Source organism: Podarcis vaucheri, assembly GCF_965113315.1.
Source record: "Podarcis vaucheri genome assembly, chromosome: 13".
Taxonomy (NCBI): domain Eukaryota; kingdom Metazoa; phylum Chordata; class Lepidosauria; order Squamata; family Lacertidae; genus Podarcis; species Podarcis vaucheri.
Window position 1 is genome coordinate 55,398,192 of NC_138751.1, and position 26,148 is coordinate 55,424,339.

General features: G+C 42.2%; 1 protein-coding gene across 3 annotated transcripts; it reads left to right on the forward strand.

The window, feature by feature from the left end:
- The first annotated feature begins 188 nt into the window (after positions 1-188).
- On the forward strand, positions 189-24,610 carry SDHA (succinate dehydrogenase complex flavoprotein subunit A). Of its 3 annotated transcripts, none has more exons than XM_082194865.1 (15): positions 189-337; positions 6,360-6,449; positions 7,668-7,829; positions 10,548-10,691; positions 11,361-11,525; positions 12,661-12,809; positions 14,705-14,829; positions 17,055-17,223; positions 18,228-18,423; positions 19,303-19,474; positions 19,957-20,075; positions 20,852-20,963; positions 22,006-22,136; positions 23,263-23,376; positions 23,620-24,610. In XM_082194865.1, exons 1-15 carry the CDS (start codon positions 281-283, stop codon positions 23,704-23,706), a joined length of 1,992 nt encoding a protein of 663 aa, XP_082050991.1. In that variant the 5' UTR covers positions 189-280; the 3' UTR covers positions 23,707-24,610. The 3 variants fall into 3 exon arrangements, with proteins under 3 accessions (XP_082050991.1, XP_082050992.1, XP_082050993.1); XM_082194866.1 differs by having other exon boundaries at positions 210-337; positions 6,363-6,449; XM_082194867.1 differs by lacking the exons at positions 189-337; positions 6,360-6,449; positions 7,668-7,829 and adding an exon at positions 8,934-9,081.
- The last annotated feature ends 1,538 nt before the right edge of the window (positions 24,611-26,148 follow it).

Genomic DNA, 26,148 nt, shown 5'->3' on the forward strand with positions numbered 1-26,148 from the left:
AATGATTATTTCCCCCCTCGGAAACTCTTTCGAGTACAAAAGAGCACTAGGCAGACATACTTTTCCTCTTTGGGGGAACCGAGAAAGGCATTTCGCGTCTCTCTTCCTTTAGACCGTGAGGTGCCTTTGAAAGCTCCCGCTTGTCCCCCCTCTCCGGTTGGTTGGTTCCTCCCGCCCGCCCTCGACAACTGTTCGGTCAGGGCGACCTTCCCCCGTTTCTCGTGCGCAGGCGCAGTGAGCCCGCTCTCTGCCCGGCCTAGTTTCTGAGGGCCGGTGCGAAATGGCGGCGGCAGTGGCGGCTTCGCAGGCGTTGCGGCGCTTGAGGCAGCTCCGCGCGGTAAGTGCGCGGCGGGAGCCTGGGGGGGGAGGAGGAGAGTCCTGGGCGGGGCGGCTCTCCCGTAAGGCTCAGCCGTCCGGAGGCGACGAGGGAGAGGGGGGCGGCGCCGCCGCTGCTCCACAGGCAGCTGCCCGGCTGCCTCGCCAGCTCCGCACCGCCGCCCTTCCCCAAATCACCCCGGTGCGCTCTGCAGGCCCCGCCCCTGGCCCCGACCCTCCTAGCAACCCTGCCAGGTTGGCAAGCCTGAGGGGGAGGCGGGTGGCCGGCCTTCAAGGTCACCCGCGGAGCCTCTCATAGACGCATAGATCCATCCTTTTCCTCACATGTGTAATCCATATAGACAGATCTGTATTATGCTAAAACAGAATAATAGAATCGTAGAGTTGGAAGGGACCCCGAGGGTCATCTAGTCCAACCCTCTGCAACGCAGGAATAGGCAGCTGCGCCATAAGGGAACCTGCAACCTTGGCATTATCAGCACCACGCTGTAACCAGCAGAGCGATCCACTTGGGTCACATGTCATAGCCAGTTACGAAACATTTATGCGTCCTCATAAATTATGTGAATGGCATACTTTGAGAGACCTTTAAAAATAAATCTTAAGCATAACCCCTCCCCCCATCAGCCACAAAAGATGAAGAGGTCGTTTCAACTCCGAAAAGGCAGCTCAGGTTCCCTTCATTATAGCCGCAGCCTTCTAAGATGATGCCACGCTTCTAAGATCATGTCGTAATCTTCCAATTGTAGGATAAGAACAATTAGGGAACATTGCACGGATCAGTGCGGATCTCCATGTGCTGCCTCTCAGCTAGTTTTGGCACATGTACAAATGATTACAGGTGCACCAGTTCTTTCGGGGTGAATTAGATGGTGTCCCTTGAAGTTCTGTAGTATGTAACAGGTCTTGGCACCCAGTTCTCTTGATGCCCAAGCATTTATAAGAATAGCCCGGCTGGTTCAGACCAATGGCCCATCCAGTCTGGCGTTCTCTTCTCACAGTGGCCAACTAGATGCCTCTGGGAAGAACGTGAGCACAAGAGCAATTTTCTCCCACCCGCCCCACAGTTTCCAGAAACTTGTTTTCAGAAGTATTGCTGCCCCCCCAACAGTGGAGGTAGAGCATAGCCATTGGCAGCCCTCTCCTTCTCCATGAATGTGTCTAATCCTCTTTTAAAGTCATCCAAGTTGGTGGCTGCCACTGTCTCCTCGAGAGCAAGTTCCATAGTTTGACTAAATCTCCAAACATTCTGTTTCATTGGATGTCTACAAGTTCTAGTATTATGAGAGATGGAACTTTTCTCTACTTTATCCATGCTATGCATAGTTTTATAAACTTCCATCGTATCACCTCTTACTCACCTTATCTCTAAACTAAAAAGTCCCCAATGCTGCAACTTTTCTTCATAAGGCACTTGCTCCCTCCCCCTTAATCATTGGGGTGGCCCTTTTCTGAACCTTTTCCAACTCTACAATATCATTTTTTTAGGTGAGGTGACCAGAATTGTACACAGTATTCCACGTTCAGTTGCATCATAGATTTCAGCATTATGATGCCAGCAGTTTTCTTTACAGTTCCTTTCCTAATGATCCCTGGTATGGAATTTGCCTTATTCCACGACTGCTGCAAACTGTAGCTTGCTGTTTGTATTACAGTCTAGCCAGGCAAAAGCACTCGAAGGTAGTATGTGGAGCAGGGCCAGTGAGAAGTGCAGCTTGGAGAGAGCGGAAGTGTCTCGACAGAGTCCAGAGGATTGGCTATAGATGCCTAGGGAGTCACATTTGGTCCCTGGGCCTGTGGTTCCTCCACCACAGTTGTAGGGGAACACCAAGCCAGTCTGGCACTTCTGCTTGAGATCTTGGTTCATTAACTGAGGGACCAATTCAAGCAGCAGCCCAGTATGTGCATTACACTAAACCATTCTTATTTTTAAAGTATGGTTTAGCGAGAAAATGCACTGTGCTGGTGAATGCTGCTCAAAAGTAATTTAAACCATAGTTTGAATTTTATTTAAATTATGGTTTACAGTGATGCAAATCAGGTCACTGATAAACAATGAGGTGGGGAATAGTGTCCCATGTGAGGGGCAGTGCTGCCAAGCCCCACCTCCTTTGGCGCATCATCCTTATTCTTTGATCAGCCCTCCACTAGTTTGAGGGCAAAGGTTTGCATTGGGAAGCCTCCTCAACTCAGACTGCTTGAGCAACTAAAACCCTTGATTTTGCAGGATTTTAGATTGTGAAGGGAGCCTCCATGAAGTGAGGAGTCTCGCTGCTTCAGACATTTGCCCTGGAGCTTAAGTGTTTCTGAGGGACAGGGCAGTGCTTACAAGTGCTGTCGAAGTCAAATAGGGCTTATGAGAAGGTGTATTAAGAAGGCTTACCAAACTGGTCCCCTATCAAAACTGCACTTAACATTTCATTTGTGTCATATCCACACATTGCCCAAAATGCTCCTTACAAAGTAGGTATGTGGGGCAGTTCACCCAAACTACCTTGAGAACTGAAAGGTTATCTTTCGGTGGCCAATATGAAGGAGTTTTAAGTCCAACTACTGAGCTTCTACTTAAAGTTTGAGAAGTTGTCATCTAAATTGTTTCCTCTCATGTGTTTCCTGATACCAATGGAAGCATTACAAAAGTTGGAAGGTGGGTTTTGTTGTTTTTGATTCTTGTATTTTGGTTTTGTATTTTATTCTGTGACCCACCCTGAGATATTGTAATGAAGGGCAGTATATAAATGAACTAATTAACTATTTGAGCCCATGAATTACTAACATAGGCATTTGCAAATGCTTGAAGGAACAAAAGGGGGTGGGTGGAATAACTTATGGTCTCTTTGCAAAGCCATTTCTAACCTGTGTTTTACCATTTAAATGAATACTCATTCTTAGCTGAAAGTTAGATTCAAGGTTGATGCCTAGGGCTTTCTCTTTGACTGAGGGAGGCTTTAATTATTCTTATTCCACAACCAGTTTACATGTTTAGAAAATTCTGTGGTTACTGTAAAGCAAGCTGAAAAGCTGGTTTGCAGTTGAAATACTGCCACTTTGTTTTGCTTAATAGCTGTAGACTCTTCTTTGCGAATGCTGAAACCTCTCCCACCATCAGGAGCCATGACGGGGCATTTTGCCCTGAGCAGAGAGAAATCTAGAACTTCATTAACTATGAACCCCAAAACTTGAGATTCCCTGCAAACCCTTTGTAGGGGTTTGTAGTCATTTTGTAGGGTTTTGTAATAATAATAATAATAATAATAATAATAATAATTTTTTTTATTTATACCCCGCCCTCCCCAGCCAAGGCAGGGCTCAGGGTGGCTTACAAGCAATAATAAAAACAAGTTGAATGATTACACCTTAAAAACAAAATTAAAATACAACATTAAAATAATGAAACATTAAAATATTAAAATGTAGCCTCATTGCAGGAGGAGAAAGAAAAGAAAAAAGAAAGAGAGGAAGGGAGGGAATCAAATTGGCTCCAAGCCAAAGGCCAGGCGGAACAACTCTGTCTTACAGGCCCTGTGGAAAGAAATCAGATCCTGCAGGGCCCTGGTCTCATGAGGCAGAGCGTTCCACCAGGCTGGAGCCAGTGCTGAAAAGGCCCTGGCTCTGGTTGAAGCCAATCTAACTTCCTTAGGGCCCAGGACCTCTAGGGTGTTGTTATTTATGGACCTTGAGGCTCTCCGTGGGGCATACCAGGCGAGGCGGTCCTGTAGGTATGAGGGTCCTAGGCCGTGGAGGGCTTTAAAGGTCAAAAGCAGCACCTTAAACCTGACCCTGTACTCCACCGGGAGCCAGTTCAGCTTGAAAAGCACTGGGTGAATATGCTCCCATGGCAGAGACCCCGTGAGGAGCCTCGCTGCAGCATTCTGCACCCGCTGGAGTTTCTGGGACAGCTTCAAGGGCAGCCCCGTGTAGAGCGAATTACAGTAGTCAAGCCTGGAGGTGACCATTGCATGGATCACTGTGGCCAAATCGGGGTGGGAAAGGTATTGTAGCACGAACCCCACATTTTAGTGCCCCCAAACCAAGTAATTGATACTCACACCAGGGGTCATAGGTTTCCCAGATACCAAACATTGTCCCATTCACTCCACAGCAGTGCCAAAGTTTTCTAGCCGTTTTGTAGGGTTTTGTTTGGTAGGTCTGCCCCACCCCAACTGAGGAATTGCTACTTAAACTGGGTGCAGCTTCATTAACTGCTGATTAAGATAGTAACCCACTTTTGGAGATCGGCAAAATGTGGGGGTTAACTACAAGAAGGCTGCAAAACAATTGCAAAACTTTGGCATTGCTTTGGAGTAAATCAGACAGTGTTGGATTTTGAGTTTTGTTAAGCAGGAACCCTGGTTTGAAGCATCAGTTACTGTGCTTTTTGTGAGTTACTGTGCTTTTTGTGTGGTATTGCCAAATATGGGCTTTTCACTGCAGAACCCCTACAAAACAACTACAGAACTTTGGCGCCAGTTTGGAGTGGATGGGACAGTGTTGGGGTTTGGGGGGATACCTAGGATACCAGTTTGAATGCCAGTTACTCTACAAAATGCAGGGTTCAAGCTACCAAATGCTACAAAACGGCTATGAAACATGGCACCAGTTCAGAGTGACTAGGACAATGTTGGATTTCTGAGTGTTACCTACCAACCCCAGTTTGATGCAGCAATTACTCAGTTTGGTGGCCCTACAAAATGACTACAAAATCCTAAAAAAGTTTTGGAGAAGATCCCAGATTTTGGGGTTCGTAGTTAATGAAGCTGAAATCTGGTTCTCAGAAAGATCACCCATGGTAACTTGTCTTAGCTGTTTATTATTCAGTCTTAATTGATGCTTATTTTTCTAATATTTCTATGTCAACCAGTTGAGGTTTTCACAAGGGTTTTCCTTCCCTTCAAAGAGAACATATATACATAGATATATGCATAGAATCAGAGAGTCTTTCTATCCAGTCATAATTCTTCTGTTAAGTCTGGTGCTTAGATTCCTCTTATTTTTGAGATCTCTGTTCTAACCTCTGAAGAATGGCAACTTAAATTAATCAGTCTGTGAATAATGAATTTAAAAGGTAAAGTCACATTTGAAGAAGGAAGACAGTTAGCTTATCCTTGAGCTCTTTTACATTAATTCTTGCCAATGTTTGATTTTTGAAAAAGATGGCAATTCAGAAATGCATTAAAGTGCTTGGAACAGCTTAATTGCTGGTTAATGATTTGCTTTTCTGTACTGTTATACATTCCTGTGAATTACTTTAAGCAATAAAACAAAGTAAAGTTATGCTAACTTTTATCTGAGCAAATACGACGATGTGGTAAAACATAATAGCAAATTTGATCTATGAATTGAGACTATGCAGAAAGCAACCCCGGTTGTTACAGTGTGGCCACATTTACATTTTGGAAACCAGTTCGTTAAGGATGTTGAGATTTGTTGGAAGGTCCCTATTTGTCTCCCAGAGCTACGATTACCAGAGTGATTTAACAATCCTATTTCCAGGGGACCACGACTGTTTAAAATGTAATTACGGTATAGTGATTAAAAGTGGTGGTGTGAATGTAGCCTATATTTTGTTCAGCAGTTTCAGGTATTTGCATGGGATGATGGGAGTTGTAGTCCAAAAACACGGAGAGCATGGCATTGGCTGTCCCTGGCTTTAGGAAATGCCCAGTAATAGATATGGTATTTTCTGGCTAGACTTAGCAACCATAATATACAAGTTCCCTGGGCAATCTGGATGCTGTTCATTGAAAAAAGAAGAAGATTGAAATAAATTCATGACAGTCACTTCTATGTATAGGCCATCTCCCTTTTCAATGTTTTCCTGACAATTGTGTGGAAACTATACCTGGTGAGTTTCCGTGTGTCAGGGGGAAAATGCCACAAAAAGGTGAGAAATCCCACTTGTAACCTGGAATAGCATGCATTTACTTCATATTACAGTATATAATTAGAATGCTTAGGATAAGGTGTACTTCATGTAGATAACTTTATCACATAAGTTATAACACTTCTTTGTTTTGCTTCAGGAGGGGCCAGCAGCTTGCCAGGCACTCTCTCGCAACTTTCACTTCACTGTTTATGGAAAGAAAAGTGCGTCTGCCAAAGTATCTGATTCAGTAAGTTCTTACTTGTCTGGCATATTGGACATATTCTAATAGCAGCCTTCCCCAACCATTGGTTGTGCTGGCTGTGTTGATGGAAGTTGTCCTCCATAAGATCTTGAGGGCGCCAGGTTGTGGAAGTCTGTAGGAAGGCCAGCGTTAGACATTAGCCATGCGCCAGGTGCCCTTTGCCACTGGCGCGGGTCCAGTTGCAACCATGTGGAGATCTCTGGATGCCAGGCTGGCAACTGACATCTCCATCTGGCTGGCCCTTCCAGCTTTCTTAAGCAGGGAAGCAGAAGAGCTTATTTGTTACATTTATATCCCAGTTTTTTCTCCCAGGAGTACATGGTTCACTCCTCAGTTAATCCCCACAACAACCCTGTGGTAGGTTTAGAGGCTGTGACTGGCCCAAGCTTCATGACTGAGTGGGGATTTGTACCCTGGTCTAGGGCTTAATCCAGCATACTAACCACTACATCATTCTGGCTTCCTAGAGTACTTCTGCTATGGGGCAGCTATATAAATTTAAGTAGGTCAATAAATACAAGGAAAGCAAAATGTCACTTAGAGAAGGATATGAAATATTTTCTTTGAAGCTTGAATTTGTTTAATTGTTTTATTTGATGTTCTAATGTGTTGTAAACCACTTCGAGATTTTTTTCTTTAAAATATAAAGCAGCCTAGAAATGAAATTAATAATAATAATAGAACTCATTGTAGGGTGGGGGGAAAATGGTGCCTAGACATTGCATTGCGGTGACGGTAACCGCAGTGGCGTAGCGTGGGTTGTCAGCACCCGGGGCAAGGCAAGTAATTTGCGCCCCCTAACCCATGGATTTTAGCACTCGAGTGCGAGCGCCCCCCCCAGATGTTGCGCCCGGTGCGGCCGGCCCCCCCCCCTGCACCCCCCACGCTATGCCACTGCACTGTAACCTAGGTTTAATGTGCCATTTGGCAATTAGCTTATATAGCTGAATTTCTAACAGTGATTAAGACATGTGTGAGAAGAGTGGACTGGGCACTTGATCGTATTGCTTGCTCCTGATTCACCAAAGCATGGAGGGTCACAAATCAACAGTGGGCAGCGTTAACTACAGAGTTTGAAATTTGTTTTTTAATACAGTGAGTTCAAGTGTGGTGCTCTCTACGTGTATATTCATTATAATTATTCTATGGTTTATTTTCCTAGGAAATGATGTGGCTGTTCATTTATATTTTTTTCTCAACTAGATTTCAACACAGTATCCTGTAGTGGACCATGAATTTGATGCAGTTGTGGTGGGTGCAGGTGGCGCAGGTTTGCGAGCTGCGTTTGGCTTGTCTGAAGCTGGGTTTAACACAGCATGTGTTACAAAATTGTTCCCTACCAGATCCCATACTGTTGCTGCACAGGTAAGAGGCCAGTCAATTCCAATTTGTGGTTCATAGACTATAGACAGCGAATGGAGTAAGCTGTCTAGATTTGGGTGTTGTACACTGGGTTACATTGTATAGAACCAATGAGCCCATCTGCTATTTATGGGCATAAACTCTCTTACTGAAATTGTGATAAGCAGAATGCAACTCAAGTGCATTCATGTATTTGTTTTGCTCTTTTTAAAAATTCTTAGTTCTCAAAGAGGCAACCCTGTGTCTGGACTCTTCCACTTCACATTGCACGTGGGGGTCACGGAACTCACTATTCTGCCTTTAAAACAAACAAACCAACCAAAACGTCCCTCTTCACTTAGAAAATTAGCATGTCTGGGAGAAGGTTCCAGACCATCTCTTTCCTTTGCTATGTTGTTAAAACACGAGTTTGGGGTGTATAATCCACTATTTTTACTATTACCTAAAACATCAGATGAGATAATACTACACTTACAAATTGAAATATATCAAGCTATTTATAGATCCTTGGGAGTGCCTTTGTTCTATGCTTAGTTTTGAGGATGGCTGGTCCTTTGTCCAAATGCTCTAGGGAAAAAGCCATACAGCTTTTGAAGATACAGATCAGCAAAAATTCTAATTCTAATTGCAGTTCTTATGCTATCTACTGACTACTTCTGAAAACTTGTTTCAGAGTTATGAGGCTCATCTGGACCTTGAGGCATGAGGGATAGATTTTATCAGGAAATGGCTGGTGTAAGACTAATTTGAATGGGTCACAAGGAATCCACTGAATAATGTCCGCTTTCTCAGGGCTGGATTGTGAAAGAGACCAACGATTTCTCCATCTGTGAAGGTTGCTATCCTGGAATGGGTTACCCCTTCCTCTTACTCCAACAAGCAGGACTTATGCAGATTAGTTTTAGAATCCTTCTCCTTGACAGTTGGAGAGGTAACGGTTCTCTTCCTGTTGCTGGCCTCTGGGACTTAAGCTCTGTCTTCAACTTTCCTTGACATTTTCTAGTGTTTTGTCTCTAGTTGAGCCTGGATGAGGTAGTCATCCAGATTGCTGATGGGGAGCTTCTGGTTCCACCACTGTGGAAACAGCTGCACTGGTTGCCCATCTGCTACCAAGCCAGGTTCAGGGTTCTTGCATTTATTTGCAAAGCCCTGAACAACTTGGGTTCAGGATACCTTAGCGATTGCCTGAACCCTTGTATTCCAGCTAGATCAATGAGATCTTCAGCAGAAGCGTCTTTGATCATTCCCCAAGTTGGTGAGCCTTATTTGACAACAGTGGAGAAATCAAGCTTTTAGTGGCATTGACCCAGCCCTGTAGAACACCCTGACAATAGAGATTAAGCAGGTGCCTTTTGTGCGAACTTTTAAATGCTGAAAGCATTTCTGTTCTTCCAGGCCTATGCAAGGCAAGGAAGAGGACATCCCACCCCCAATGGTCTATGGATATTTGTTTTAAATTTATTTTTGCTTTTAACTTGCTTCTAACTTTTTATGATGATATTGTTTGGTTTTATGTTTTTATGTTGTTGTAAACAACTGTGATATATAGGTGTTGCATTCTAGGTCATTGCACGCAATGATGGAGCACCCATCAGCCTGTTATGTCCCCCTGCGAGCGCGCACCCCCCCTCCCCCCGGTTCCAGCCACTTCTGGGTTGCTGTGATTGCTGCAGTCCCAGCTGGTCATGTCAGACCTTAATCCTTGAAGGGATAAAGTCGCAGGACTCATTAACTGTTGGCGTCAAGTGTTCGTTTTGTTTTAATGCATTTATCTTCTTCTCAACCATTTAGGGTACTTGTTTGTGGCTGCAGCTTCTACAGGTGCACCTGATATTAGGCCTGAAATTCAGTGTAGCAGGGGCTGTTATCATAGTGATAACTTTCTTCCTCTCTTCTACTGCTCTATCCCTCTTTCTTCAAATTTGAAGACTTGCCTGGAGGCAAGATGGGCTTGTAGGCAGGTGCATTCCTGCGACAAATTGGATTGGGCGTCTGAAGGTTCCCACAGATAAGAAAAGAGGAAAACAATTCTGAGCAGGATGCTGCAAGTTCCTAAGCACAAGCGACTGGGGATCCAACACTTAGAGCTTCACCCATCATCCAAGCTCTGGGGGAACCGAAGACCCAATGATCAGATGACCTCTTGGCTAGAGAGGACACAGACTTTCAGTCCTCTATTTACACAGAGAGGACAGTGAGTGGTTCAGTAAAGAGGCACCCTGCCTTAAAGTACCATTCTCTTGCTAGAGCTGTAAGTATTTTGGAACTGGGGGAAGATCAGGCTGCTGTCCCACTCCCACTCCTGGCCTTTAGTCAAGAGGTTTATCCCAGGTCCTGGGGGCCAAACTGAATCATTATGTTTACATGAAGTATTTAAGAAGACTCTCAAAGTGGAATGGCATCTCTTCCAATGAATTAGCGACATGTCTAAAAATTGTACACAATGCCTGCTTCAGGGAAGAAGATGTACTTAAGGAGCCATGCACCTATTGCAGTCTTAATGGAGTGATAAGGAGAAGGAAGTGGTTGAAACACTGAACCTGGATGCAGGCTGTAAGATTAACCTTTCCAGTACTATGGTCATAAACTGCTTGGTGATAAAGCACTGAATGAGATGCTGGAAGAAGCCATGGATAAAACAAAAGCCATACCTAGATTAAACTATAAAGGAACTGATTGCTAAGTATTGCATTTGAGCAAATGTTTGCTTTTAATTTCCAGGGAGGAATCAATGCTGCTTTGGGGAATATGGAAGAGGATAACTGGAGATGGCATTTCTATGATACTGTGAAAGGCTCTGATTGGCTGGGAGACCAGGATGCGATTCATTATATGACAGAACAGGCTCCTGCTTCAGTTATCGAGGTATAAGTAGCACCATATAAAATGAGTCTTTCTGAAATACTCTTTCATGACTGACTACTATAGCAGTTGTGAAAAATGAACAAACCTCCTCTTGAGGTATGTTCAAAACCATTTTTTTCTTTGTAGGAGAAACCAGTTTTCTAATTTTTCTCATAGTGAAGATTGCACTGTTTCATTGTATTTGCGTGTTCTGATTCTGTAAACTGCTCCAGAACTCTATTGCTTCATAGTAAGGTCAGATGGTACAGTATTACTTCATTCTACAGAATGTGGTGCTCTGGCAAATTGTTATAGGGTACATTACAGCTGTGAATATGCCGACACTACCAACTTCTCTGAGGATATACTGAGCCTCAACAAAGTTGTTCCAGAGGGAGGAGTTTCTTACAGTGGCTTGGAGAATGCACACAACTCACATTAACTGATGGAGGTCTCCTGCTTCGATCTAGTTAATTTCCCCCAGTTTTTTAGAAAGTTCCCAAATGTTCATAAGCCAGATTCTTGAAACTAGGACACAGTGTGTGCAAATCAAAAGTTTATTTAGCCTAAGTTAACTTTTTTGTTTTCACATGGCAGATTCTTTCTAAAATTGAAATATGTGTAAAGCAGACTTTCCTTGTTTTCATGCTGATGGTTAAATGGCTAATAAGTTCCACTTGGATTCCTTAGCTGGAGAATTATGGCATGCCGTTTAGCAGGACAGAAGATGGGAAGATCTATCAGCGTGCCTTTGGAGGACAGAGCCTAAAGTTTGGGAAAGGGGGACAAGCTCATCGATGCTGTTGTGTGGCTGATAGGACAGGCCACTCTCTGCTTCACACACTGTATGGTCGGGTAAGAAGATGCTGGTGGGGCAGAGAATCAAGATCACTGAATTTAATTAGTAGGATCACTTTTGAAATTGATAGTTGCACTCCTATCAGTATCTGACTCAGAAAAACTCTTAGCCAGCACATCCATGTGTCTTCTGCACAGTCAGAAAAAACAAACAGGAGGCATGTGTGGCGATCACACAGGGTCCCTGATTGTTTTACCGTCTATTGATCCCTGTGCCACCACTTTATTTCTCGCTGCCACCACCCAGGCCCTACCTGGTACAATACTGAGTCCAGCCACGGTTAAATTGGAACATAAACTACTGTTTATTTATTGCAGTTTAACAAGCGTGTGGATTTATAAAGTGTATCAGTCCATTACAATCATGGGGTGCCTATCCAGACCTATAACTTCCGCTACCTGCTCTCACTCACTAAACCACTTCTCAGATATTTCCTTGTCTTCCTAGTTCCTAGCTGTTCCTGACTCAGCTTATTTCGCTACACTAACTCAACCTACCCACAGACTATATCCCAATTCACTCCCACTCCAACCAACCACCCAACTCCCAACAAACTCCTTCCACTCCTCCCAGAGCTGGTTTTATAGTCCCTCTGACTCCACCCCCCTGAGTTCTGATTGGGTAACTTGTTTAACTATTTCACCTCCAGCACTCTCATATGTTAACGTCACCGTGCATTTCTAGATACAGCAGCAGCACTCATGAATCTCCCTACACAAATGTGTTTTTCTATGTTTCATTGACAAATGGTGTTGTTCTAAAAAAATTTTTATAAGCTTCCTTTTATGCTATTGGCGAGCACCCAGAAGGTAGTATACTACAAAATTTAAAACATCAAAAAAGTAACCATGAGATGCATTCTCCCTGTCCATTTCCTGGCACAGGTAATCCACAAGGAAAGGAGTAGCCCATGTTTTCCTCTCCATGTATTGTTGAACCCATCATCCCTGACTAATGGAATTATCATACTGGAGTGATATTTATGAACTGCCTAAAATAGGTTGGTTCCGACAAATTAAAATTAGTAAAGACTTGCTTCCAGGGTTACAGTCTCATAGAGTACCCCAAAAACCTTGTTGAATAATAATAATAATAATAATAATACATGATTCTTTCCCTCTCCCCCTTCAGTCTCTTCGATATGACACGAGTTACTTTGTGGAATATTTTGCCCTTGACCTCCTTATGGAAAATGGAGAATGCTGTGGTGTTATTGCACTTTGTATAGAAGATGGAACCATACATCGTTTAAGAGCAAAAAATACGATTATCGCCACTGGGTAATATTAATGAGCTGTTCATACTGATGATATGTGAATGTACTTCCTGGAATTGTCTGTCATTCTGGCCTCAGGCTAGATCAGGGAGGAGTCTATTGCTGTCATCTTTTTCTCTCTCTCCCCCCCCCCCACGGAGAGAGAGAGTGTGTTTCCACCAACACTCATTGGGAAGCCTCCAAACCCTCCTCCTTTTGGGTTATTTTCTCTGCCCTTAATACTGTGAGACTTGCATCCTGCCCATTAAACAATTCTTTCCCTTTTCCTATTGAATAGGAGGGGGAAATCAGACTTCATGTCAACAAACATATGCTCCCAACACTTTGTTTGCAAAGATGAAAGGGAATGCAGAGATGGCGGCTGCTTACAAAAGATTATGAAGTCAGACTTTTACTCTTAAGAGTATTTTACACTTTAAAGTAGGAATTTCATACAATATATAATCTTCCTAAACATGTAGCCCTGTTAAAGATAACAATTTTTTTTTACCTCTGCTTAATTGTATTTTTATTCTAATGACTCACATTGAGTTAGAAGGGAATGGGAAGGAAAGAGTGCTGTAGTTTTCCCAGGCCAGCTGGTGCATATTTAAAAGGTGGGAACTGCAAGCTGCTCTTGCAGAGAAACAGTTGGGAATGCAGTTTTGATCCTTTGCAGCTGTGTCTTTGCATCCCCTGTGTCTAGTGCTGGCCATGGCATCAGGTGTAGGTGGATGTGGCTGAAGAAGGAATTGCTTTACAGCTGGCATGGCCAAACTTGGCCCTCCAGATGTTTTGGGACTAGAACTCCCATCGTCCCTAGCTAACAGGACCAGTGGTCAGGGATGATTGGAATTGTAGTCCCAAAACATCTGGAGGGCCAAGTTTGGCCATGCCTGCTTTACAGGAATCCAGAGGTTCCCTCTGTCTAGTTTACAGTGAATGCGCTGTTCCTAACTGGGATTGCTGTTCCCAGTTAGCATGTGGGAGCAACAAACCACAGTTCTTGTGCCCAAACCAGGGACTATGTTTTGTTTTACACCAACGAATTACGATCCGAAGCCAATCATGGTTGAAAGATTAGGACAAAAGGGGGAAAACAAACTAAACAGGACAAAATATGGAACATAGGACAAATACAAAAGGATTAATCTCTAACATTTATTTACATCTTGATAGAAATAAAATTACATTGGATGGTTTGAAAATAATATGGGTGAGTGATATTGGAATAGCAAAAGAACAAAATGTATGGGAGAAAATATGGATGATTTTCTCAAAGAAAGCAATATCATTAACACATGGGGAGAATTCTTTAAAATTATTACGTCAGTGGTACAGTACACTAATATGTCTGCAAATAAAAATAATACAAAATGTTGGAGAAATTGTAATTGACAGGGTGTGTGTGTGTGTGTGTGTGTGGTGGCCATTTTCTGTATCACAGTTATGTACTATGATATTTTTATAGAAATGGCAAATATCACACATAAAAAAAAATCGCACACCAACATTAACTCTTTTAACAATTTGGGCAGAACAAAATGAGAAAGTGAGACCCGTGGAACAAATAGTATTCATATTGATGGCTGCTTGCAGGGTGATAACCAAAAATTGAAAAACTGCAGTGTATTTGACATTGGATTGTTGGTACAGAGAACTGTGGCAAATAGCGATGGGAGAAAAATTAACCCACCAACTCAAATTAGCTAAAGAGAAAGCAAAAATACCTGATTTTTATAACAGAGGTTTATTATTCCTGCTCGCGTAGTCGAGCAACGGAATCAGGAGAAATCTGCACGTTATGGTCAATCATTAGCCATGGCTTTCCATGGTAAGTGTATGCAGCTGAAATTGCTGGGTTTTCTTTGTGTGTGTGAAATGTACTGGCCAGATACTAATAATGAGCTCTTTTCCTAGAGGATATGGGCGCACCTACTTCAGCTGTACATCTGCTCACACCTGTACTGGAGATGGCACAGCAATGGTGACGCGCGCTGGCTTGCCTTGTCAGGATCTGGAGTTTGTGCAGTTCCATCCCACAGGTAAAATGATGCTCTACAACATTACAGACAACTAAGGTTACGGTGAAACTCTTTAGCCTTTAAATTAAACCTCATTAAACCTTTAAATCCAGGGTGGGCATTTGGGATTGGAGCAGCCTACAGCTGTTGAACTTCTTTCTCATGGCAGATGAGTAGTTCTCTCTTGCAGTACGTAGTTTGGATGACAGTTCCATCAGATTAAAAGGATTTACACAAGCTTGTACATCTGATTATTGGAGCTGTCTTTTGAATCTTAAAGCAGTTAATAGCTTTCTGCCTGTGTTACAACCATGAAAAAGTATAATACATCTTTAGCTTGTTCATGCTAGGGACATATTCATGAGAAACAACGACAATAGATCCCTCCTAGAAAGTAGATGAGAAATGGTTGTCTGAAGAGGCTAGCTATAGATAATGACTGTCTTGGAAACATTTAAGAAAAATGTCTATACAGGCAGTGACTGTTTTAGGCGCATCTGATATGTGTGCGACCATGCATGCGTGCATCATGCTGAACCCAGAAGTGGCTCAAAAAAACACGAAAACGTCACAAAACGGGGTGGGGCAATGGCAGAACAGAGTGTGTGCAGTCTTTTTCAGTCGTGTTTCACATATATGTGATTTCACTAAGCCGTTCAGTGCCTTGGAACGTAACCCCAATGTAAATGTACAAATGTGAAGCAGGTTTGGAAATACTTTAATGTATTTATTAAGTGTCTTGTATTATGTATCCTGATCTTCTTTTCTGAAGAGTGCCCAGAGGGTGCTATCATAAAATCCAGTGAAACCATATGTGATATGTAGTAATTAAAATGTGAGTTATAAAAACAGCACTACCTGTATGTAATTATCTGCTTCCAAAAGCGTATACAGTACAAATAAAAATGTCTTCAAATTCCTTTTGAAAATAATCAGGGAACTGCCAGACTTGACTTGGGAAGAAATTCCAGAGACAGAATGCCTCTCTCTTTCCTTTGCAACCTCCTAGCCACCCACAGCAGTGATACTGCAAGAAGAGCTTCTCTCTCTGATCATAAACTGTGTGTTGGGACATACAGAGAAAGTCTTTGTATACTTAGAGCTTTGTATACCAATGTCAACACCTTGTATTACTGGCAGCTGGTGCAGTGCTGTCAGAATTGTTGCTGGCCCTCTGGCTGCTCTGCTCAACAGCTGATCTGCCATATTCTGAACCAGCTGCAGCCTTGTGACTGTATAATATACAGTAGTTTAAGCCACTTGCTATATCTCAAGATTGAAACTCTGTCTCTGCCAGTTCCTACTCTTTCTACACCAAAGATTCTGTCAACTTTCAAAGGGATAGACAAGTTAATCTGTTGTAGCAGAGTTCTGTACTACCCTGAAGATTACACTTTTGTGAACTAGTACTTGTTTTGTCAGGTGCGTAAGGTGGCATCTTATGTTGGCAGTTGTAAATATGGAGAGCTTGTGTACTTTGGGATTAAAAACCTTTTAAAAGCCAAAGCAGTACAGCTGTCATTTTCTGTTCAGAGCCCTACAAAAGTGGAAGCATGCCCAGCATATTCACAAAAGCAACCATTCATGGTAAATAAAATAACAAACAAATGTCATAACAAGGAAAATGGCATTAATTATTTTGCATAAAGTGAAAGCTAACCTAAATCATAATGGAGTCTGATTTCTATAATACTCTACTAGTTTCTGATTTGCTATCTTGGCAGCCTCATGCTAGAGAATTCCACTGAAGAATGGCAGCCTTAGAATCAGCAGCAGAATGTCTTAGGAGAGTGAAATACTCTCTGCCATATTTTAGTATTTATTTGGGATGCAACAAAATACCACCAGTCTTCAGTTAAGTGTAAAATAGTGTTTTGTGGAAAGAGAGAGAACAAGTTTGAGTGATTTCACTGAAGGAAGAATTGCAACCAATATTCTGCTAGCAGAAGTGTTTATATCCTGCTTTAGGTGTTCAAAGCACTTCCCATACATCTTCAGTATTCAAGAGCCCTGTAGAGTTGGTAGTTTGCCATCCCTATATTGGCAGATGTGAGAGAATGCTGGCTTTTCAAAAGCCATTCAAAGAACAAGCTTGATTGATTATCAAAGCCAAGATTTGAAGCTGGTACATACACTATATTGGATATTAAAATGTTGGTGTCTTATTCTAGTACTATGACATTGAGGAACATCTGTAAAATATAGTCCCTAACAACTTTATAATGTAGTGACTGCTTGTTTTGCAGGTATTTATGGAGCTGGCTGCCTTATTACAGAAGGCTGCCGTGGTGAAGGAGGAATTCTGATTAACAGTGAAGGTGAAAGGTTTATGGAGAGATATGCACCAGTTGCCAAAGATCTAGCTTCAAGAGATGTTGTGTCTCGTTCAATGACTATTGAGATCCGAGAAGGAAGGTAAGTCTGGTTTTCTGTAACTGCTACCTTTCAAATATGATTATAGAAGATGTGGGATTGCTCAGTTTGTAAACATTGACCAGTCCAGTATCTTAAAGACTTGGTTCCCCAAATGTTGTTGAACCACAACCCTCATTATCTTGGACCATTTGCAGTGCTGACGGGGGATGGTGGATGGTTGTAGTCCAACAGCTTCTGGGAACCCAGGATTAAGGAAAGCTATCTTAAAGAATAATAGTATTTCACTCAGACCATATTGAACATGTCCCCCTGGCAATACAGTTCTTCCCAGGATTTAGGAGACAGGTGAGTGCGTACAAATGTAGGGATGTTTATGACCTACAGACTGGAAGAAGGGGGTGTAGGGCACATGGACAAGCCTCAGACTTGCTACCTCATGAGAGACCTAATTGTAAGAAATGTGTTTTATTTATTTAAACTTTACGAACTGTTAGTAAATAGAAAGTGAAATGTGGGTTGATTGATTGATATTTATTACGGCCATTGGCCCGTCACACGACAGTTTCCCACCAACATATATATACTTAAACCTCCAAATTTAAAACAGCCAAAAACTTACAGAAAACAGACAAGAACCAAGGCAAAATAAGCAAAAGACCAACAACATACATTACAATAAATTTGCAACATAAACATCGCCCTCTGCTCATAAGTTAATAAAAGACATCAGTGGTGGTATCACCTAGTTACATCCTAAAACATAGATCATGGTTTAAAAGGGTTATCTGAGCTGCACAGGAGTCCGTTTTTCTTCTTTAGGGATAGGACGCTGATCAAGAATCTTGCAACCGTGAGTGATCTTAGGGGGTCTTCATCATTTAGTAGATAGGAAATGTGGGTTGAAAAAGATGGCTAGTTCCTGTCACCAAGAGAGCTGTTCTTGTTTTGCTTCCTATATAAGATGATGAATGACTTTAAAAGTTTGCCTCTAGATAGGACTGTGAAAATGAGTGTGTTTATAACACTTTTTCTTTTAACAACAGAGGATGTGGGCCCGACAAAGACCACGTGTACTTGCAACTGCATCATTTGCCACCTCAGCAGTTAGCAACTCGTCTTCCTGGGATTTCAGAAACTGCTATGATATTTGCTGGTGTGGATGTTACCAAAGAACCCATTCCTGTTCTGCCCACTGTTCATTACAATATGGGAGGTATTCCTACAAACTACAAAGGACAGGTAATTTTCCAGAAGTAATATTCAAATAGGAAGTATTCTAAACTGAATATTGTGGGTGTTTTCTGCATACTGATTGATATAATTGTGAAGAAATAGCAACTTCACAGCCCACTTTGACAGGTGGACGGTCTGCCTTCCTGTTAGTCACCTGACATTAGGTGATTAAACGTTCAAGCTGTATCTGCAAAGGGAGATTCTTCCTTTGTAGCCCTGGCTCTTCCTTCACATCTCCACGCCAGGAATGCAAATGAAGAATTTGCAGGTATTCAGGGCTAACCAGGTCCACCTTTCCTGAGCATGATGTTTTGTGACATTTTCCCTTGTTAATGTAGGTTCGGTTAGCCCAAAATGGCCTGAATGCCAACCTCCAAGGCCTGGCAGACCTAATGTGGCCTGTGGTCTTCGGTTCTCCCTTCTCTCTCTGCCTTCTTCCATCACCACCTTCACTCCTTGCGTTAGCCAACAGCTTTTTAAAAATGACTACAAGAAAGTCAGTAGTAAAAATGGTGACAAAGACTGTGTGTATCCCACCCTCAAAACTGTGTAGCTCCTTCTGCTCCTACCTTTGCTGTGCTCTCACTAACTTCTGCATTGGGGAGACTTCTCTGTCCATGGAGGATCTCTGCACGGTTTTAGAACCCACTATAATCAGGGTTCTAAATCATGCAGGGATCTTTCTGCAGTGAGAAGTCTTCTCCACACATGATGTTATGCTGAACATAACAGTGCCAGGAACAGGAGGAGCTGGGTGACGTTTGGAGTGGGGTAAATGCGTGGTCCCATTACCTCTGTCACCACACTTGCCCTCTTCATGTGAGCAGTGCGTGAATAGAGTCACTGTCATGCTTATATTGATTTCACACTTATTTTTAATGGCAGGTGATTACTCATGTGAATGGCAGAGATCAAATAGTACCTGGCTTGTATGCTTGTGGGGAAGCAGCCTCTGCCTCTGTTCATGGCGCTAATCGTCTTGGAGCAAACTCACTCTTAGATTTGGTGGTCTTTGGCCGTGCGTGTGCTCTTAGCATTGCGGAATCCTGCAAACCTGGTAGGTCTCCTTGCTTGCTTTTCATTTCCCACGAAAGGCTTTGAAAGGGCTGGGTAGCTTTGAGCATTAGAGCCCAAACCAGCATGCTCTCAACCAGCCCTTTACTCAGGAGAGGTTGGTGCTGCTCTTTCAAGCAGGGGCACCTTCAAACAGCAGGGAGCGGCTGACCACTCTTTCCACATTTTCCTTCCCAGGGGAAAGGCTGAGGAATTGGGGCTCGCATGGAAAAGTGGGACTGGTAACAGCTTTTCACTTGACCAGCAAGGTCTAGAAACTATTAATGCCTATGAAAAAATATTTCCCTTCCTACCAAATTTATCAGAAGGGGCTGGGCAGGCACTGAGAATTTTACTAGGAAATAATGGAATTACTGATTGGCAATATATTCCTCTTGTTCCTTGCCTTCCCCCCTCACCCTGACTGCTATCTAATTTTTGTAGACTTAACTTTAGCTGAATCATGCTTGTGTCTCCTCTAATTAGGAGAACCAGTTCCGTCAATTAAACCAAATGCAGGTGAAGAATCTGTAGCAAATCTTGACAAACTGCGCTTTGCCAATGGAAGCATAAGAACTTCGGATCTGAGACTTAATATGCAAAAGGTATATAAAAGGTTTGCTTGGAGGCTAGGCTAATAACATGTAATGTGAATTGCTAAAACAGATATATAATGTTTTGACTTGAAAACTGGATTTCTGGCCTTTCTAAAATGTTTTTCTTCTTTTTAAAATTTTGTGCTCTGGTATTTTCGAGATGGAGGGGCTGATTATCCATTCATGATCTAAAAGTTGGCAAACACCCATGAAACCCAGGTTGAAACTCCTGTTCAGGTGCAAAGCTTCCTAGCTGACCGTCCTTAACTTGCAGCTTAAGTTGCTTCACATGGTTGTAGTAAACTGTGCTCAGAATACAAACAGGATGTTCCTCTGCAAATGGAACCTGCTTCTACACTCCATCCCTAAGGGCTGTTGCACTTCTCAAGTTAAATTTGCTTTCATGTCCAGAACCTCAGCACTCTACTCCTTCCTTTTTATACATAGGTAGAGTTGCATTCAGAGTATTTCAGATTTATACAGATTATGAAAGATAGCAGGCTGGCTGTGTTGATATGTGTTAATGGTTACATATTGCAGCCCAGAGTAAATTCTCTTGGAAGTGATGGAGCCATTAAGAAATAGCCAGGGCAGCTTAGACACCAGGGTGATTTAACCGAAGACAATGGTGTTACTGCACATGAGTATGGACTTGAGGGTTTATAGAAAGTGATATGGGTGTATTCAAACAGATTTTGACAACTGAACATTCTGGCAGCTGTAGGAGGTTAATTTTTTTCTTCGAATTTCCAATCAATGTATTGTTTCTCAATTTCTATTTATAGACAATGCAAACCCATGCTGCAGTGTTCCGTACAGGTCCTGTCCTACAGGAGGGTTGTGAACAAATTAGCAGTCTCTATAACAGCATGGATGATTTGAAGACATTCGATAGAGGTAGACTGTCTGTAGCATTGTAAGCTTGGCGTGTTCTTAGAGGTGTGCAAGTAAATGATTGTGGCATCTATCAGCATATGCAGTTCAGAGAACTTTGATGTTAAGAAATGTAACGTCAGTTTGACTTAAAAACAAGTACAGTGGTACCTCAGGTTACATACGCTTCAGGTTACAGACTCCGCTAACCCAGAAATAGTGCTTCAGGTTAAGAACTTTGCTTCAGGATGAGAACAGAAATTGTGCTCCGACAGCGCGGCGGCAGCTGGAGGCCCCATTAGCTAAAGTGGAATTTCACCAGGCTTTGCCTACATACTTAGAGGTCATCTCTGTAAATATAAGGTCTAATAATTAGCTTAAAAATTAGCTGGAACTTAATTTGTGCTCATTTCTGTTGTTGGAAGAGCTATTTTGTAAGGTGGTAAATCAGTCAGACAAATTATGTTACTCCATCTGATCACAGATGATAGGACCACATCTCCCCGTATGAACTGATTCAGACCCTGCGGTTATCATCTGAGGCCCTTTGTGTGCCTCTATCATTAGAGGTCCGGAGGGTGGCAACGCAAGAATGGGCCTTTTCCTCAGTGCCTCCCTGTTTGTGGAATGCTTTCTCCAGGAAGGCTTGCCTGGTGCCTTCATCGCATATATTTAAGCACCGGTGGTACAGTTGAATTAATGACTTTTTTGTATTTCTGTCATTTCCCCCCTGATATTAGTGGGGAAGAGAGCAGAGGGGAGAGTGCTGCCCTTTTTCCTGTGATACTTTTTCACATTTTTAACTAGGAATATAGCACAGACTTCAGGCTCATGACACTGACACAATTGTTATAGTTTCTAAGCTGCATTCAAGACAGCTTTGCAGGCCATGACTCAAACAGTTTTATATGAGAAACCCACAGAGACATGTTTTCTCAGAAGCAAGTGTTCACTTCAGGATAGAGTGCATAGAATTGCAGCCTTGGTCTACAAGCAGAGTTGTGCTTTTGTCTGATTTGTATATTGGGACTGCTGAAATGCCCCTAACATTTCATTGTACCTTTAGGTGTTGTCTGGAATACTGACTTGGTGGAGACTTTGGAACTACAAAATCTAATGCTCTGTGCTTTACAAACTATTTATGGTGCAGAGGCTCGGAAAGAGTCACGTGGTGCTCATGCTAGGGAGGATTTTAAGGTATGCACAACTTCTTTATGTATCATCTGTGGCCCACCCCTGCTCTCACCACCCCTGAACATTGATCATGTTGGCTGGGGAGGGGGAAAGAGGAATGGCATATGGAAATAGTGGCAACAGTTCCCGGAAGGTGCAGAATCCTGAGACAAATGGAGCTTTCCTCTTCTGAGCAGCCAGAGTGTGTTGAACAGTTCTCATTGAAACATATTGGGTATATATGTGTTGCTGCTACCCCTGGTACTCCCAACCTGATTTGGAAAGAAAAAAACCTTGAAAGGACTGCTGCTTTGTTGCAAGGACAAATCTTCCTGTGTGGTTTTAGGAGAAGCACCAGAATTTTCCTGTTTTATTCCACATCTAATGTCGGTATTGGAGAAGTATTCCAGTCTACAAATGCTTACATTTGTAGCAGCAGGTTACATGTGACTGCATATGTGCATATTAATCAGTGTGATACATTATTAGTGTTTGGGGCTGGGGAAGATTAAGGGAGTTGGGTGGGCCAGGTTCAGAAACACTTGAGCTTTAAAGCAAAATTTGCGCATTTCTGCCCAGTCACACCCTAACTTCCATTTCGTTGCCAATGAGCCAATTTATTTTTAAAGCAGAATTGCACGTACCAACATGTTGAACTGGAGGTACCTCAGTAATTAATTTTGTAAGAAAGAAGCACAGCCTAAGCTGCTCCACAATCTCACGGAGATGTCTCTATCAGTGCCCTTTTTGACATCTCTTCTAAATGAGTGTTGTGGGTACTATCAGCACCTATTAAAAATCAGAATTATTGGGCTTTCAGGACAGCACTTCCACATTTCAGTTGTTTATAATGCAGCTAAAATATTTAATCCAGGATATCTCTATATAATAAAAGATAAGGCAATGCGTGTCCACAGACACAACAAAAAAGCTGGTTTCACTGAGGAGGTAATGAAAGCTAGAACCTAAGGAGTTGCACATTTGTAGAAGAATAGGTAGTGCTTCCATATTCATTTCTAGCTCTTCTAAATTCCTAAAGAAACTAGAATGTTCTTTAATATTTAAGGCTGTTTGGCACATGGCTGGTGTCATCTTCTGAGCAGAGCTTTGGGTTGTTGCCATTATCTCACTCTTGCATTGTGTTGCTTAGGTAAGGATTGATGAATATGACTATTCCAAACCAATCCAAGGGCAGCAGAAGAAACCATTTGATCAGCACTGGAGAAAGCATACTCTCTCTTATGTAGATGTCAAGACTGGGAAGGTATGTGATTCTCCCCCCCCCCCCCCGGCCTTTGAAATTAGGAATCCTGTATATCCAGCATACTGCTTCTGGTAGTGTGGGACTTGTTTTCCAACTAAAAGAACTCAATTTAAAGAAATTTTGATTTCTCTTTTGGATTGTAATGAGGTTGATTAATTTTAAGTGCAAAATAATAAAGTTGTAGCTTGACTCTTGCTGTGCAGTCAGCTTTCTAACAAAGACAAACAACTGGTTTTTTTCCAGGTTACTCTGGATTATAGGCCTGTAATCGACAAAACCCTCAATGAAGAAGACTGTGCAACAGTGCCACCAGCTATTCGTTCCTACTAGTGACTATCACTGAGTTCCTTGTAAGTTTCCTGGTACAGAAGTGAACATCATGCAGCTTACTACTAGACAACTGTAATGCATTAAGTTTGAGAGAATCTTCATTTGCAGCAAAATCCAGGAAGCTTAGTATACTGGCCCATTGCTTCATGCGTTAATATATCATGGCAATACAGAGCTCATGCAGCAAAGTAATCTCATACTGTCTCTGCTTGAGTTTGTAGGTTTCTCTAAGTAGCTGGAGCTCTGCACGCAATTTGTATGTATTACCTTTATTTTGACTGTGCAATTTTGTATTGACTTTCTTAGAGCGATACATTAAAAGAGTAAATGCAGTATGGTGGTTAAGAGAAACAGCAGCATTTATCCAATAGTTGGAAGTACTTACACCCATTGAAATGAAAGGGTTTAAGTGCACTTAACTATTGGATTGTGGTCTTAGAACTTTATAATTCTCTACATTTTACAGTTCACATTACTTATTTAAATCACAGTTGCTGCAAGTATAACTTGTGAACAGTGTCAAGCCTAAACCAAATATCATAGCAGATCCATAACAGCTTGGTAGGACTTTTCTGTCTGTTGGCAGACAGTAAAAATTTAAAGAATCCAGCTCTCTCTCCTTTAAATATCTTTACCTAGGTGAATAATACACTGTTGAGAATTGAAAGTTGTATATCTGGCATTCTTTGTAAGGCATTCTTTGTTTGGAGTGTGTCTCTGAAAAGGGTCACAATGTATAGATGGATATTCTTTCAGATGCTTCAGTGCTGTCGTATCAGTATCATCTGAAAAATCTGAAACAAAGTTTTCCTAACTGCTTTCTGATTTCATTGACAAGTGTGCATATTATGTATTTACTTTGTATTTGTAAAAATCCAGCACATTAAATAGGACAAGAATATAAGTACAGCGTGTGCCAGCACTGAAACAGTTCTATCAATTTCTCCATTAATGTTGTTCAACATGTGTGTGTTCTTGGATTTCACAGATTAATTTTTTGTAATTAGAGTAATTTCTGCGGAGTAATTTCTTTCCAGAAAGCTTTTCTCCATGAGTAAGAATTCCAGATATCTTTAGTGCAAACATGCTTTTTATTCACCTCTGCCTTTCTGAAGATGTTTAAAAGGGGATGGAGTCCCTTTTTATGCAGAATCCAAGAACACCCCAGAAATAGTAGAACATAAATATTTTATACACACGTCTCTGGCTATACATGTCTTAGGTAAAGGTAAAGGGACCCCTTCTGACCACTAGGTCCAGTCGTGGCCAACTCTGGGTTGCGGTGCTCATCTCGCTTTATTGGCTGAGGGAGCCGGCATACAGCTTCCGGGTCATGTCGCCAGCATGACTAAGCTGCTTCTGGTGAACCAGAGCAGCGCTGTTTACCTTCCCGCCGGAGTGGTACCTATTTATCTACTTGCATTTTGATGTGCTTTTGAACTGCTAGGTTGGCAGGAGCAGGGATCAAGCAACGGGAGCTCACCCCATCGCGGGGATTCAAACCGCCGACCTTCTGATCGGCAAGTCCTAGGCTCTGTCGTTTAACCCACAGCACCACCCGCGTCTTAGTTCACAAATAAAAGCTTAAAATACAAAAATTTGTGGGGAAATTATGGAAAAAGAGGCTTAATTGTATAAATTCCCAATTCAGCCCTGTATCGTGAAGTTTCTAATATTTGATGTTTTATTATACTTTTATATTTTCCTAGAAGCCGCCCAGAGTGGTTGGGGAAACCCAGCCAGATGGGTGGGGTATAACAACAACAACAACAACAACAACAACAACAACAACAACAACAACAACAACTGTTGTTGTTAAAACTGCATACAACTTATAAGTGAGGTTTTCTGTCTCTCTGGTATATACATCTAGGATGTACTGGAAAGCTTATCAAGCCCACTGACTGTTAGCCCTTTCTGCTGATTCACATCAGGAAAAATGGTACTGCCACACTCGGCTTTGAACACACTGCAAGTGAATATGAGGCTCTTGGTAGCACACCGTTGGTGGTTTGTTACTCCTTCCTGCTGAAGGTTTTGGGCTAAAAAGAGAATGAATACTAGACGTGAATGGCTGGCTACACAGATTATGTCTTCAGAAAAAGCTTGCAATATTGTACCATGATGGACTACTGGCCAAAGAGAGGTTCCACACCACAAGGGCAGAGAAGAACATGTTTGACTGATTGGTTTGGTACCCTCCCAAACACACTTTCTGAGAGGCTTGCTCTGGAGAGAGAAAATGCTATGTTTATAAATGGAGCATTTGCACCTATCTTTTATTTGAGCTATTTATACTGCTTAATTAAAATTCAGAGTAAGAATTTATCTTTTATGAAGATCCACCAAAATTTCACACTGTAGTGAGAGTTCCCCAGAACTTTTCCATCAGGCTGGATGTTACACAATGTTGGGTTGGTGGAGAAAGAGAAAATAGCTGGC